The sequence below is a fragment of the Phocoena phocoena genome, chromosome 13, assembly GCF_963924675.1.
Source record: "Phocoena phocoena chromosome 13, mPhoPho1.1, whole genome shotgun sequence".
NCBI lineage: Eukaryota > Metazoa > Chordata > Mammalia > Artiodactyla > Phocoenidae > Phocoena > Phocoena phocoena.
This window is the reverse complement of record NC_089231.1, coordinates 27,251,177-27,263,828: the sequence shown is the minus strand read 5'-3', so window position 1 is coordinate 27,263,828 and position 12,652 is coordinate 27,251,177. Positions and strand designations below refer to the sequence as shown.

General features: G+C 43.6%; 1 protein-coding gene across 2 annotated transcripts in view; it reads right to left on the bottom strand.

The window, feature by feature from the left end:
• The window catches only part of LOXHD1 (lipoxygenase homology PLAT domains 1), a 198,858-nt gene that overhangs the window by 103,239 nt on the left and 82,967 nt on the right, over positions 1-12,652 (bottom strand). For both annotated transcript variants that reach the window (XM_065889869.1, XM_065889870.1), the window contains exons 15-16: positions 3,888-3,964; positions 1,512-1,708 (exon numbers count right to left, since the gene is read on the bottom strand). In XM_065889869.1, coding sequence (XP_065745941.1) covers positions 1,512-1,708; positions 3,888-3,964 — 274 coding nt within the window. The remainder of the gene's footprint in view (positions 1-1,511; positions 1,709-3,887; positions 3,965-12,652) is intronic.

Genomic DNA, 12,652 nt, shown 5'->3' with positions numbered 1-12,652 from the left:
TCTTATGCATACTAAGTGCACCTTTGCAGCTGGTAACGGAAGCACTATCGCAGCTGAGTGCATGTAGCCCGATCCCCTGGAATTGCGGGAAGGAGACCGACTATATCTACAGACACAGCCTGAGAGCCTTTGGGGTGTGTGCCAGGGGGCACGGGAGAGCTTTGTTGTCTTTCTGTGGTGCTGGGACTGTGACAGAGCAAAGACTGGGACAGGTATTTTCTACCTGATGTGACAGAAAGCACCTTAATGGCAGGGACTGCCTGTCAGTTCCACAACGACCAGCACCGGACGTGAGCAATGGTTCAGTCAATAACAGCTAGTGATTATTGAACACACTACTGCATGTGGGTGTTACTAACATAGTTAACGCTATAACAATCCCATTGGGATCCCTTTTGATAGTAATGAGGAAACTGAGGCAAACAGAGATGAAGTAACTTGCACATGGCCGGTACGTGGAAACACTGGGCTTCAGACCCAGGCAGTCGGCAGCCTGAAACCACGCTCCCACCCTCTTGGCCACGCTGTTTGTTGAGGGGGTTTCAGAAACACAAGAAGGGCCCAAACGCACTCCCCCATCCCTCTGATGTCTCATTTATCTGTTGGCTGTTGCCAGAAATCCTTAGTAATGCAAACAGCATTTCAGTCTACAATTATTAATTCAGCTTAAAATGTAAATACATTTGGATCAAGGAAAATCTTGATTTAAGCTCATTACCTTCAAGATATAAATGACTGACATGAGACCATTCCCCAGAGCACCTGAAATAAGGTGAGGCTCACCAAGAGGGGAAGGGGTTAGCAAAGGGGAGGTTGTAACCCTCTCAGTTTCCACAAGCCACCGCCTGAGACGGGCAGGTGATAACATGAAGCCCAGCTCTTTCTAGAAAAGTCTCCAACACTTGAGTGCAGGCAGTCAGATCCACACTTCTCCAGGTGAAGTGCTCAGACCCCTCGCAGCAGGGCCACCTGGAGACATGATGGAGGGAGACCCTTGGGGGCCCCATCCTCTAAGGCAGAGTCTCTCAGGTGTGGCCTGGGAGTAAACACTGAAACAGGCTTCCTGAGCGTCACTCTGATATACACTCTAGTTTGGAATTGGGAAGTATTTTCAGTCCCTCTTTACAGCTTTTCCTCCTCTCTTCCTTCCCTGTACACCACAGTCCCCTTCTCCAGTGTTTGGGACCCAGGTCCATCAGTCCTGGCTATGGAGGTAAAGGAAATGTTGGGATTACAACCACTAAGAATATATCTTCAAGCCCCAAAGAGATTCTGGAAGCTTGACCGCTGTTCACATGTCTTCTGCTGCTCTAGGTCATAACTGGAAAACAACATACTTCACTACCCATGCCCTTGGGCATTTTTTTCCTTCAAAATGGGTTCATCTGTGTGTCTGTAAGTGTGTGTGTGTGTGTGTGTGTGTGTGTGTGTGTGTGTGTGTGTATCCATGTGCAGATACACGCAGGTGAACGGGTAAGATGCCATCACATGGTCTCAGGAAGAAGACTTACGGGTCCAATGTTCAGGGTCTCCAGGGTGAACTCATCCACCCGGTCACGTTCAAAGTAGTCTTTCAGGTTGTTGTCAGATACAAGAAGATCTTGCTTGATGGTGTCAGATTTGTCCCCATAGAGCTTGATGTAGACTGTGGAATCTGTGCTGGCCCCAGGGACGTCCCCAGTCTTCAGGCTGATGTGATAGCGGAAGTCTGAACAGCCCGAGGCAGGAGGCAGGAAGGGAGGGTTTAGTGCAGGGTGAGCGGGAGGGAGCGTGGGGCAGGAGGCTGTTCCGCCAGGGCTGGGGAGCTCAGTTGGGGGTTGGGAACCCAGGGTCTTGCTCTCTTTATGTAACCCTGAGACTGGGGGGGTGGCTCCCACCAGCCCCCCTCATCTCAAAATCAGAATTCTAATACCTGCTTGGCCTGCCCCACAGGGTGTGAATGCACTGGGAACAGGAAGGCTTGCAAAGAATACTAAAATGTAGGAGACAAGGATTTAAAGCAAACACCTCATGCAATTTCTTATCTGATGGATGAAGAAACTGAGGCAAAGGGAGCATCTACCTCCCTGCAGACAGTGTGTAGCACGTTTACACGGTGTTAGTGCTGAGTGTTCTGACCTCGGTTTTACAGGTGAGGAATCTGAACTTCAGAAGAGAATGTATTTGGCTCAAGATGGCAACAGTTAAGAAGGAGCCAACCTAGCATTAAACACTAGGCATTCAACATTAAGCATATTTGAGAGTTGTGTTTTACACAATCATTTAAGAAAGTAACCTTGTATTCATTTTTTAAAAATTGAGAAAATGGAGAAATGGAAGCTGAGTTTTAGCAAATAAACTTTCTGGCATGATATTGAAATAATCACAACTACTTTCTTTGAACTATTATGTATTGATGTTTATATATTAAAATAAAATAGTTGGAGATATTAAAAAAAAGAAGAAGGAGTCAGCTATGAGGGAAACCCTAACATGGACCCCGTTCGGCCCCGTTCTCAACTGAAATGCCATGCTGATGCTACTCCATCTTATGACCTAGAAAGGTCTTCATCGTCTGTCCACAAGGGAGGATACAAAGGCCTGGTAAAAGGCAAGTCCTGGGATAACCTGAGCCACGACCCCAAGTCCTATAGGTTTGTTGCAGGGTATGGGTCTTGGGAATGAGGAGGGAAGCACTGAGAAGGCAAGTGTTGCTAGTTCCAAGGCCTGCTGTGCATGGCTGTCTAGGGGCCTTCCAGCACTGGCAAAAAAGACTCAGAGAAAGGCAGCTGAGCACAGCTGCTGCGGGGACAGCCCTACAGACCCGTCAGGCCCTGGTAGAGGCCAGACCTGTGGGTATGGCCCAGACCCACTCCTCCAGGGACACCTGAGGGCACCGAGGAAGTGGCTTTTGTCCTTCTTGCTGTAAAGATATAGCAGGAACTGAGAAAAAAAGACCTCTTCTTTACACCATTTTCCATCTAAATCCTTTCAAAAGCTCTGACTTGGGAGTGGAAAGCCTGAAGGGTCCTTTCCATGTGGTAAAGCAGGGCTTGCTGGAGTAGAAAGGGCAAGGCAGGGAGACACAGACTCCTGGGCACTGGTACACTGCTGGGTGCAGACCTGGCTGTACTAGGGGATCCCCTTGCCACAGGCATGGGTCATGTGTCTAATGGGGGCATTAGTTCATCTCTTAAGGATCATCCCAGCTCTTAAATTCTGTAATTCTGCATTCAGAGAATGTAGAATTCCAAATCTTCAATTTTCTATCTGACCTTACAAAGATATTTAGCTCCACCAGATGTGTCCCCATCTGACAAATGGGCATAACAACATCAGCTCTGCCTACCTTCTGGGGTTATCGCAGGGCTTACATGAGATAATCAATGATAAATATGAGGTCTTGTAAAAGAAATGAGGTGTTGGTATTACTGAGGATTCTGGGTATGTTTCTTTTAAACTTTGTCTAATGCTCATGATGAAACCAAGGCACTTGAAGAAATAACACCATTAAGGAAAGCTGTAAGGCCTCCAGGATAATTCTTGGCATTGAAAACAATGTTTTCATTGTACAGCCCCTTCCAAACGTGTTTATCCTCTCCAGGCCCTGAATGATAGGTACCCCCAGCAATGGGCAACATTAGCCTGTGTTACTGCTCTTGTTACTCTCATTGACAGAGGCCCACATGCGTCAGGGCCCCACACTGAGGGCCATAACGCAGCTGTGTGCACAGCGCAGACAGACAGATTTCCAGATCCTCCCTCAGAGCCTCTTCCTCTCCACCCTGCCCAGTGCTGCCTCCGTGGAGTGAAGGGCATGTGCTTTCCCCAGCTGCCTTCTAAGCTGCCAAGGGAGGGCGTCTGTCCTGCCCAGGGCACACCTACCACCTGTCCTCAGGACAACTTACTCTTCAGTGTTGCATTGCTGTCGCTGGGCAGCAACTCTCGGACCAACTGCCCATCATCCTTATCCTTGTCCAACCACCTGCTGGGCAAACGAGGGGCTGTTAGCTCTTTGAGTGGGGCAGCCTGACAACCAACCATCACACAATTCATGCAGAGTCACCAGGAGGCCAGAGCTTTGAACTCAGCAAAGGGAAATGGTTCTACCAGAGCTCAGAACAAAGGATCCCAAACCAGACTAGGGAAGGAGGGCTGCCCTGGGGAGGTGATATCTGGCTGAGACTGGAAGGATGACAAAGAGTTAACCAGAAGAGGAAGGAGGCGCATTCAGAGTGAACAACATGCTAGGACAGAGTGGAGCCTCCAGGAGCAGACGGACAGCCAGTGTGGATGGAATGGAACGAGTGAACAGTGCAGTGCTGGCAGATGAGGCTGAAGAGGTGGCAGGGTCACTTGATGTGGAACCTCGGTAATCATGGTAAAGAGCCTGTCCTAAAAGCCATGAACACCTGTGTCATCGTTATCATAAAGAAAAAACAACCCACCTCTTTTTCTAAGAGTCCATCATGTGCGTGGCACTGTGATGAGAGCTCTGGGGTGGGGAGAAGGCAGAGAAGATGCACTATGATGAATAAGACACAGCCCAGCCCCTGGAGAACCTGCAGTCTAGTTAAGAAGGCAGGACAGACTGGCTGAGGTACCAGAGACCAAGACAAGGATGGATGTTAAACCAAAGTAAGTGCAACAGAAGTGTAGAGAAGTGAGAAGGGCTCATGGTGAAGGGCCACTGATCTGAGCCCTCAAGGATGAATGAGATTTGCCAACAAGGAGAAGCTGGGTCTGGACCCTGCAGGGCTAGGATTTGAGGGCTATGACTCATCAATATGTCAGAGTGGGCCGTGGCATCTGCCAGTGGAAAAGACATTGGACCAATTTGCCTGAAAAGCACTGCTCCCACAGAGCACAGAGACCCAGGCTGGGAAATCAGACAATCGTGCAAGCACGAGTTATCCAGGCCCCAGTACTCAAGACAGTCTGTGATATGGGCTGATGGCAAAAGAAGAGACACCCTCAGTGTTCTCCAGGGCAATGGGGAAACCAAGGTACTTGCTTCTTGACCATTTGTCTACATCTTGGTGCTTGTCTTTGCAGCCCACTCCTATTATACTCCCTAGAGGGAGGCAATCCCTGGGCCACAGAACCTATCAAAGGAAGTTAAAGCACTGTCTCCTCCCCAGCGCTCCCAACATGGAGCTCAGGCTTCTCTAAACCACAGTCCTCTCTGCCAATATACTGCTCCCCTCCCCAGGGTCAATTCAGGCAACACTGTGGTCTCTCACATCTCTTTGCTCTTGCCCTCCCCCACCAAGTACATGATCTTGCATTCCCATGGGACCTTGCTATCAGCTGGCTGTTAGCTACCATTGACTACTACACATAAAATAGATAAGCAACAGGATCTACTGTATAACACGGGGAACTATATTCAATATCCTGTAATAGCCTATAATGTAAAGTAATCTGAAAAATATAATTGAATCACTACCTGAGACTAACACAATATTGTAAATCAACTATACTTCAATTAAAAAAAAAAACACTAGCTGACAATTAAGTTGTTATGCTTCCCATGAGCTTTCATGCTGTGAATCTAGAACACCAAAAGCCGTCTGAGATTATAAGACATTAAGGTACAAACTCATGGCTTTGGTGACAGGGTAAGAGAGAGATTTGGGGGAGCAAGGGAGTGCTGACTAGAGCTCCTCAATCAACCTCTGATTGTCCTGCTGAGGTCACTGCAGCATCTCCCACAGACTTGGAGACCACGGAGGAGAAGGCAGTGATGTGGCCCTGTCAGTATGCTCACAGGGACAGGGAGGATGGATAGTCAGCAGGTCACTGGCCATCGCAAAATCCCATCTGCTCTCCCTTCTTTCTCTCCACCATTTCTCCATCCCCAGGCCCTCCCCAGCAGCAGAGGAAACCATGACTTGTCATTTCAGTTTCCACCTAAATACTTGCAGGATATTAATAGGTATTTCCAAATATAGTCATTTTCTTTCAGCTTCAAACACTTCAGCCCAGTTTCAGAGTGAGATGTTGCTAAATGGATAAGCCAGTCTGCTGGAGATTTTATTACTCTTTCTCTGGGCTCACAAAAATGTGCAAGTATGCACACGTGTGCACACACACGTACATACATAAACACAAACACATGCACACACATAAACACATGCACACACACATAAACACATGCACCTAAACACACACGTATACAGGTAGGCACACACACACACACATAAACACACACACATCTACCATGGCTAAGATGCTCACCACTCCCTGATCCTGGCAAAGAAGTTCTGATAAATAGGTCTGGCTTGTTCTCCTCTCCCAGGGAGTAAAATAATAGCTCAGGTGAAGAAAGAAGCAGTTTGTGAGCCCAGGTTCTACCTCCAGGTTCTTCAGAGTCCTCCTGGGTCCTGAAGCAGCAAATGCCATCACCACACACCTCACCAAGATATCAGAATCCATTTTCTAAGCCTCTTAGATAGCCTCATCCACCAGAGGGCAGACAGCTGAAGCAAGAAGAACTACAATCCTGCAGCCTGTGGAACTAAAACCACATTCACAGAAAGGTAGACAAGATGAAAAGGCAGAGAGCTATATACCAGATGAAGGTACAAGATAAAACCCCAGAAAAACAACTAAATGAAGTGAAGATAGCAACCTTCCAGAAAAAGGATTCAGAATAATGATAGTGAAGACGATCCAGGACCTCGGAAAAAGAATGGAGGCAAAGATCGAGGAGATGCAAGAAATGTTTAACAAAAACCTAGAAGAATTAAAGAACAAACAAACAGAGATGAACAATACAATAACTGAAATAAAAACTACACTAGAAGGAATCAATAGCAGAATAACTGAGGCAGAAGAATGGATAAGTGACCTGGGAGACAGAATGGTGGAAATCACTGCTACAGAACAGAATAAAGAGAAAAGAATGAAAAGAAATGCAGACAGCCTAAGAGACCTCTGGGACAACATTAAATGCACCAACATTCTCGTTATAGGGGTCCCATAAGGGAAAGAGAGAGAGAAAGGACCCAAGAAAATATTTGAAGAGATTATACTCAAAAACTTCTCTAATATGGGAAAGGAAATAGCCACCCAAGTCCAGGAAGTGCAGAGAGTCCCAGGCAGGATAAACCCAAGGAGAAACACACTGAGACACATAGTAATCAAACTGACAAAAATTAAAGACAAAGAAAAATTATTAAAAGCAACAAGGGAAAAATGACAAATAACATACAAGGGAACTCCCATAAGGTTAACAGCTGATTTCTCAGCAGAAACTCTACAAGCCAGAAGGGAGTGGCAAGATATATTTAAAGTGATGAAAGGGAAGTACCTACAACCAAGCCTACTCTACCCGGCAAGGATCTTGTTCAGATTCGACAGAGAAATCAAAAGCTTTAGAGACAAGCAAAAGCTAAGAGAATTCAGCACCACCAGACCAGCTGTGCAACAAATGCTAAAGGAACTCCTCTAGGTGGGAAAGAGACTAGCAACTTAGAGCAACCTTGTACATATATAGACTGCTATATCAAAACATCATGGGAACAGCAAACCCAAAACTATAATAGATATACACACACAAAAGAAAAAGCAACAGAAACACAACACTAAAGATGGTCATCAAACCACAAGAGAAGAGAACAAAAGAGGAAGGAAAGAAAAAAGACCTACAAAAAGAAACCCAAAACAATTAAGAAAATGGCAATAGGAATACACATATCAATAATTACCTTAAATGTGAATGGATTAAATGCACCAACCAAAAGATATAGACTGGCTGAATGGATTTGAAAACAAGACCCATGTGTATCCTGTCTACAGGAGACCCACTGCAGACCTAGGGACACATACAGCCTGAAAGTGAGGAGATGGAAGAAGGTCTTCCATGCAAATGGAATTCAAAAGAAAGCTGGAGTAGAATACTCATAACAGACAAAATAGACTTAACAATAAAGACGGTTATAAGAGACAAAGAAGGACACTACATAACAATCAAGGGATCAATCCAAGAAGAAGATATAACAATTGTAAACATATATGCATGCAACATAGGAGCACCGCAACATATAAGACAAATACTAACAGCCATAAAGGGAGAAATTGACAGTTTCACAATAACAGTGGGGGATGTTAACACTCCATTTTTATCAATGGACAGATCATCCAGACAGAAAATTAATAAGGAAACACAAGCTTTAAATGACAAAATAGACCAGATAGATTTAATTGATATTTATAGGACATTGCATCCAAAAACAGCAGATTACACTTTCTTCTCAAGTGCACATGGAACATTCTCCAGGATTGACCACATCCTGGCCCACAAAGCAAGCCTCGGTTAATTTAAGAAAATTGAAATCATATCAAGCATGTTTTCCGACCACAATGCTATGAGACTAGAAATGAACTACAAGAAAAAAAAACTATAAAAAACACAAACATGTGGAGGCTAAACAATTTGCTGCTAAACAATTTGTTACTGAACAACCAATGGATCACTGAAGAAATCAAAGAGGAAATAAAAAAATACCTAGAGACAAATGAAAATGAAAGCACAACCATCCAAAACCTATGGGATACAACAAAAGCAGCTCTAAGAGGAAAGCTTATAGCAATACAATCTTACCTCAGGAAACAAGAAAAATCTCAAATAAACAAGCTAACCTTACACCCAAAGCAACTAGAGAAAGAAGAACAAACAAAACTGAAAGTCAGTAGAAAGAAAGAAATCATAAAGATCAGAGCAGAAATAAATGAAATAGAGACAAGGAAGACAATAGCAAAGATCAATGAAACAAAAAGCTGGTTCTTTGAAAAGATAAACAAAATTGATAACCCTTTAGCCAGACTCATCAAGGACAAAAGGGAGAGGACTCAAATCAATAAAATTAGAAATGAAAAAGGGGAAGTTACAACTGACACTACAGAAATACAAAGGATCACAAGAGACTACTACATGCAACTGTATGCCAATAAAATGGACAACCTGGAAGAAATGGACAAATTCTTAGAAAGGTACAGTCTCCCAAGACTGAACCAGGAAGAATTAGAAAATATGAACAGACCAATCACAAACACTGAAATTGAAACTATAATTTAAAAACTCCCAACAAACAAAAGTCCAGGACCTGATGGCTTCACAGGAGAATTCTATCAAACATTTAGAGAAGAGCTAACACCTATCCTTCTGAAAGTTTTCCCAAAAATTGCAAAGGAAGGAAGACTCCCAAACTCATTCTATGAGGCCACAATCACCCTGATGCCGAAACCAGACAAAGATACCCCTGGAAAAGAAATTTACAGGCCAATAGCACTGATGAACATAGATGCAAAAACCCTCAACAAAATACTAGCAATTCAAATCCAAAAATACATTAAAAGGCTCACACACCATGATTGAGTGGGATTTATCCCAGGGGTGCAAGGATTCTTCAATATCCACAAATCAATCAATGTGATACACCACATCCACAAATTGAAGAATAAAAACCATATGATCATCTCAAAAGATACAGAAAAAGCTTTTGACAAAATTTAACACCCATTTATGATAAAAACTCTCCAGAAAGTGGGCATAGAGGGAACCTACCTCAATGTAATAAAGGCCATATACAACAAACATACAGTTAGCATCATACTCAATGGTGAAAAGCTGAAAGCATTTCCTCTAAGATCAGGAATAAGACAAGGATGCCCACTCTCACCACTTTCATTCAACATAGTTTTGGAAGCCCTAACTACAGCAGAGAAGAAAAAGAAATAAAAGGAATCCAAATTAGAAAAGAAGAAGTTAAACAGTCACTGCTTGCAGATGACATGATATTATACATAGAAAAGCCTAAAGCTGCTACCAGAAAACTACTAGAGCTCATCAATAAATTTGGGAAAGTTGCAGGCTACTAAATTAATACACAGAAATCTGTTGCATTTCTATACCCTAACAATGAAAGATCAGAAAGAGAAAGTCAAGAAACAATCCCATTTCCCATTGCATCAGAAAGAATAAAATACCTAAGGAGACAAAAGACCTAAGGAATAAGCCTACCTAAGGAGACAAAAGACCTGTACTCCAAAAACTATAAGATGCTGATGAAAGAAATTGAAGAAGACATAAACGGATAGAAAGATATACCATGCTCTTGGATTGGAAGATTAAATATTGTGAAAATGACTATACTACCCAAGGCAATCTACAGATTCAATACAATCCCTATCAAATTACCAATGGCATTTTTCACAGAACTAGAACAGAAAAACCCTAAAATTTGTATGGAGACACAAAAGACCCCGAATAGCCAAAGCAATCTTGAGAAAGAAAAATGGAGCTGGAGGAATCAGGCTTCCTGACTTCAGACTATACTACAAAGCTATAGTCATCAAAACAGTATGGTACTGGCACAAAAATACACCTATAGATCAATGGAACAGGACAGAAAGTCCAGTAATAAACCCACGCACCTATGGTCAATAAATCCATGACAAAGGAGGCAAGACTATACAATGGTGGAAAGAAAGTCTCTTCAACAAATGGTACTGGGAAAACTGGACAGCTACATGTAAAAAAATGAAATTAGATCATTATTTAACACCATACACAAAAATAAGCTCAAAATGGATTAAAGACCTAAATGTGAGACTGGACACTGTAATACTCTTAGAGGAAAACATAGGCAGAACACTCTCCGACATAAATCACAGCAGTATCTTTTCCAATCCGTCTCCCAGAGTAATGGAAATAAAAACAAAAATTAAAAAATGGGACCTAATTAAATTCAAAAGTTTTTGCACGGCAAAGGGAACCATAAACAAAATGAAAAGACAACCCACAGCCTGGGAGAAAATATTTGCACATGATGGGACCAACATGGGATTAGTCTCCAAAATTTACAAACAGCTCATGCTGCTTAATATCATCAAAACAAACAACCCAATCAAAAAATGAACAGAAGACCTAAATAGACATTTTTCCAAGGAAGACATACGGATGGCCAAGAGGCACATGAAAAGATGTTCAGCATCGCTAATGATTAAAGAAATGCAAATCAAAACTACAATGAGATATCACTTCACACCAGTCAAAATGGCCATCATCAAAAACTCCACAAACGATAAATGCTGGAGAGGGTGTGGAGAGAAAGGAACCCTCCTACACTGTTGGTGGGAATGTAAATTGGTACAGCCACTCTGGAGAACAGTATGGAGTTTCCTTAAAAAACTGAAAATAGAGCTACCATATGACCCTGCAATCCCACTCCTGGGCATTTATCTGGAGAAAAACATGGTCCTAAAGGATACATGCACCCCAATGTTCATTGCAGCACTGTTTACAATAGCCAAGACACGGAAGCAACCTAAATGTCCATCGATAGATGAGTGGATAAAGAAGATGTGGTACATATATACAATGGAATATTACTCAGCCATAAAAAAGAATGAAATAATGACATTTGTAGCAACATGGATGGACTTAGAGATTGTCATACTGAATGAAGTGTCAGACTCAGAAAGAGAAATATCGTATGATATCGCTTATATGAGGAATCTAAAAAGAAATGATACAAATGAATGTATTTACAAAACAGAAATGGACTCACAGACTTAGAGAATGAACTTATGGTTACTGGAGAGGAAGGGTGGAGGGAAGGGATAGTTAGGGAGTTTGGGATTGACATGTACACGCTGCTGTATTTAAAAAGGATAACAAACAAAGACCTACTGTATAGATCAGGGGAAAAAAAAAAAAAGAATCCATTTTCTAAAAAATGTGTGAACTCGTAAGTGTTTGGGGGCATGGAGAGCCCTGGGGTATGTCAGAGGCTTCAGCTCCTAGTCAGCCCTACAATCAGCAGCAGCAACAGCATCGCCTGTGTCATCAGCAGACTTGGCTCCTTTCAAAGTGCAACCGGATTTCACCCTCATAATCACCGTAAGACACTTGCTGGTTGGGAAGGCACAGAAGACCAGAGAAGTTAAGAGCTTTGCCCAAAGTCACATAGCAGGTAGGTGGCCAGATTCCTGGCCCTTGCACCACGCTCGCGGCAATTCAGCCAGTGTGGACACTCAGACTTCTTCCTCATCCCCTTTTCACATTCCCCCTCTCCTTCCTCACCTGTCCCAGGGCTCAGTCCTCATTTTCTTTATCCACACTCTCCCTAAAGGATCCCCTCCATTTCCCTGACTTTAAATTCCATCTCTGTGCTCTCATTTCCTGAATTTATTTCTCAAGGCCTGACTCTGCCTACTTGCACAAGCATCTCTAAACTAACATGGCCGCACTGGACCTGCGGAGCCCACCCATCCCCACCCCCAGCCCTCGCTCCCCAGGCTCCCATTTCGGTAGAGAGGGCGACCTCTGCCCACCTACTGAAGGCAGAGACCTGGGGTCTCCAATTCTCCTCTCTCTTAGTGGCAGGTCCTATGAACTCCACCTCCAGGATCCACCTGTGGTGTAGCCCTTCCCCCCACCTTCGCCGCCACCACCTGGGGCCAGGCTGCCAAGTTACGGGCTGAATTGTGTCCCCCCACAACAAAAGATCTGTTGAAGCCTTAACCTTAGTACCTCAGAATGTGACTTTATTTGGAAATAGTGTCCTCACAGAGGTAATTGAGTTAAAATGAGGTCATTAAGGTGGGCCCTCATCTAAAATGACTGATATCCTTATAAAAAGTGGAAATCTGGACACAGAGACAG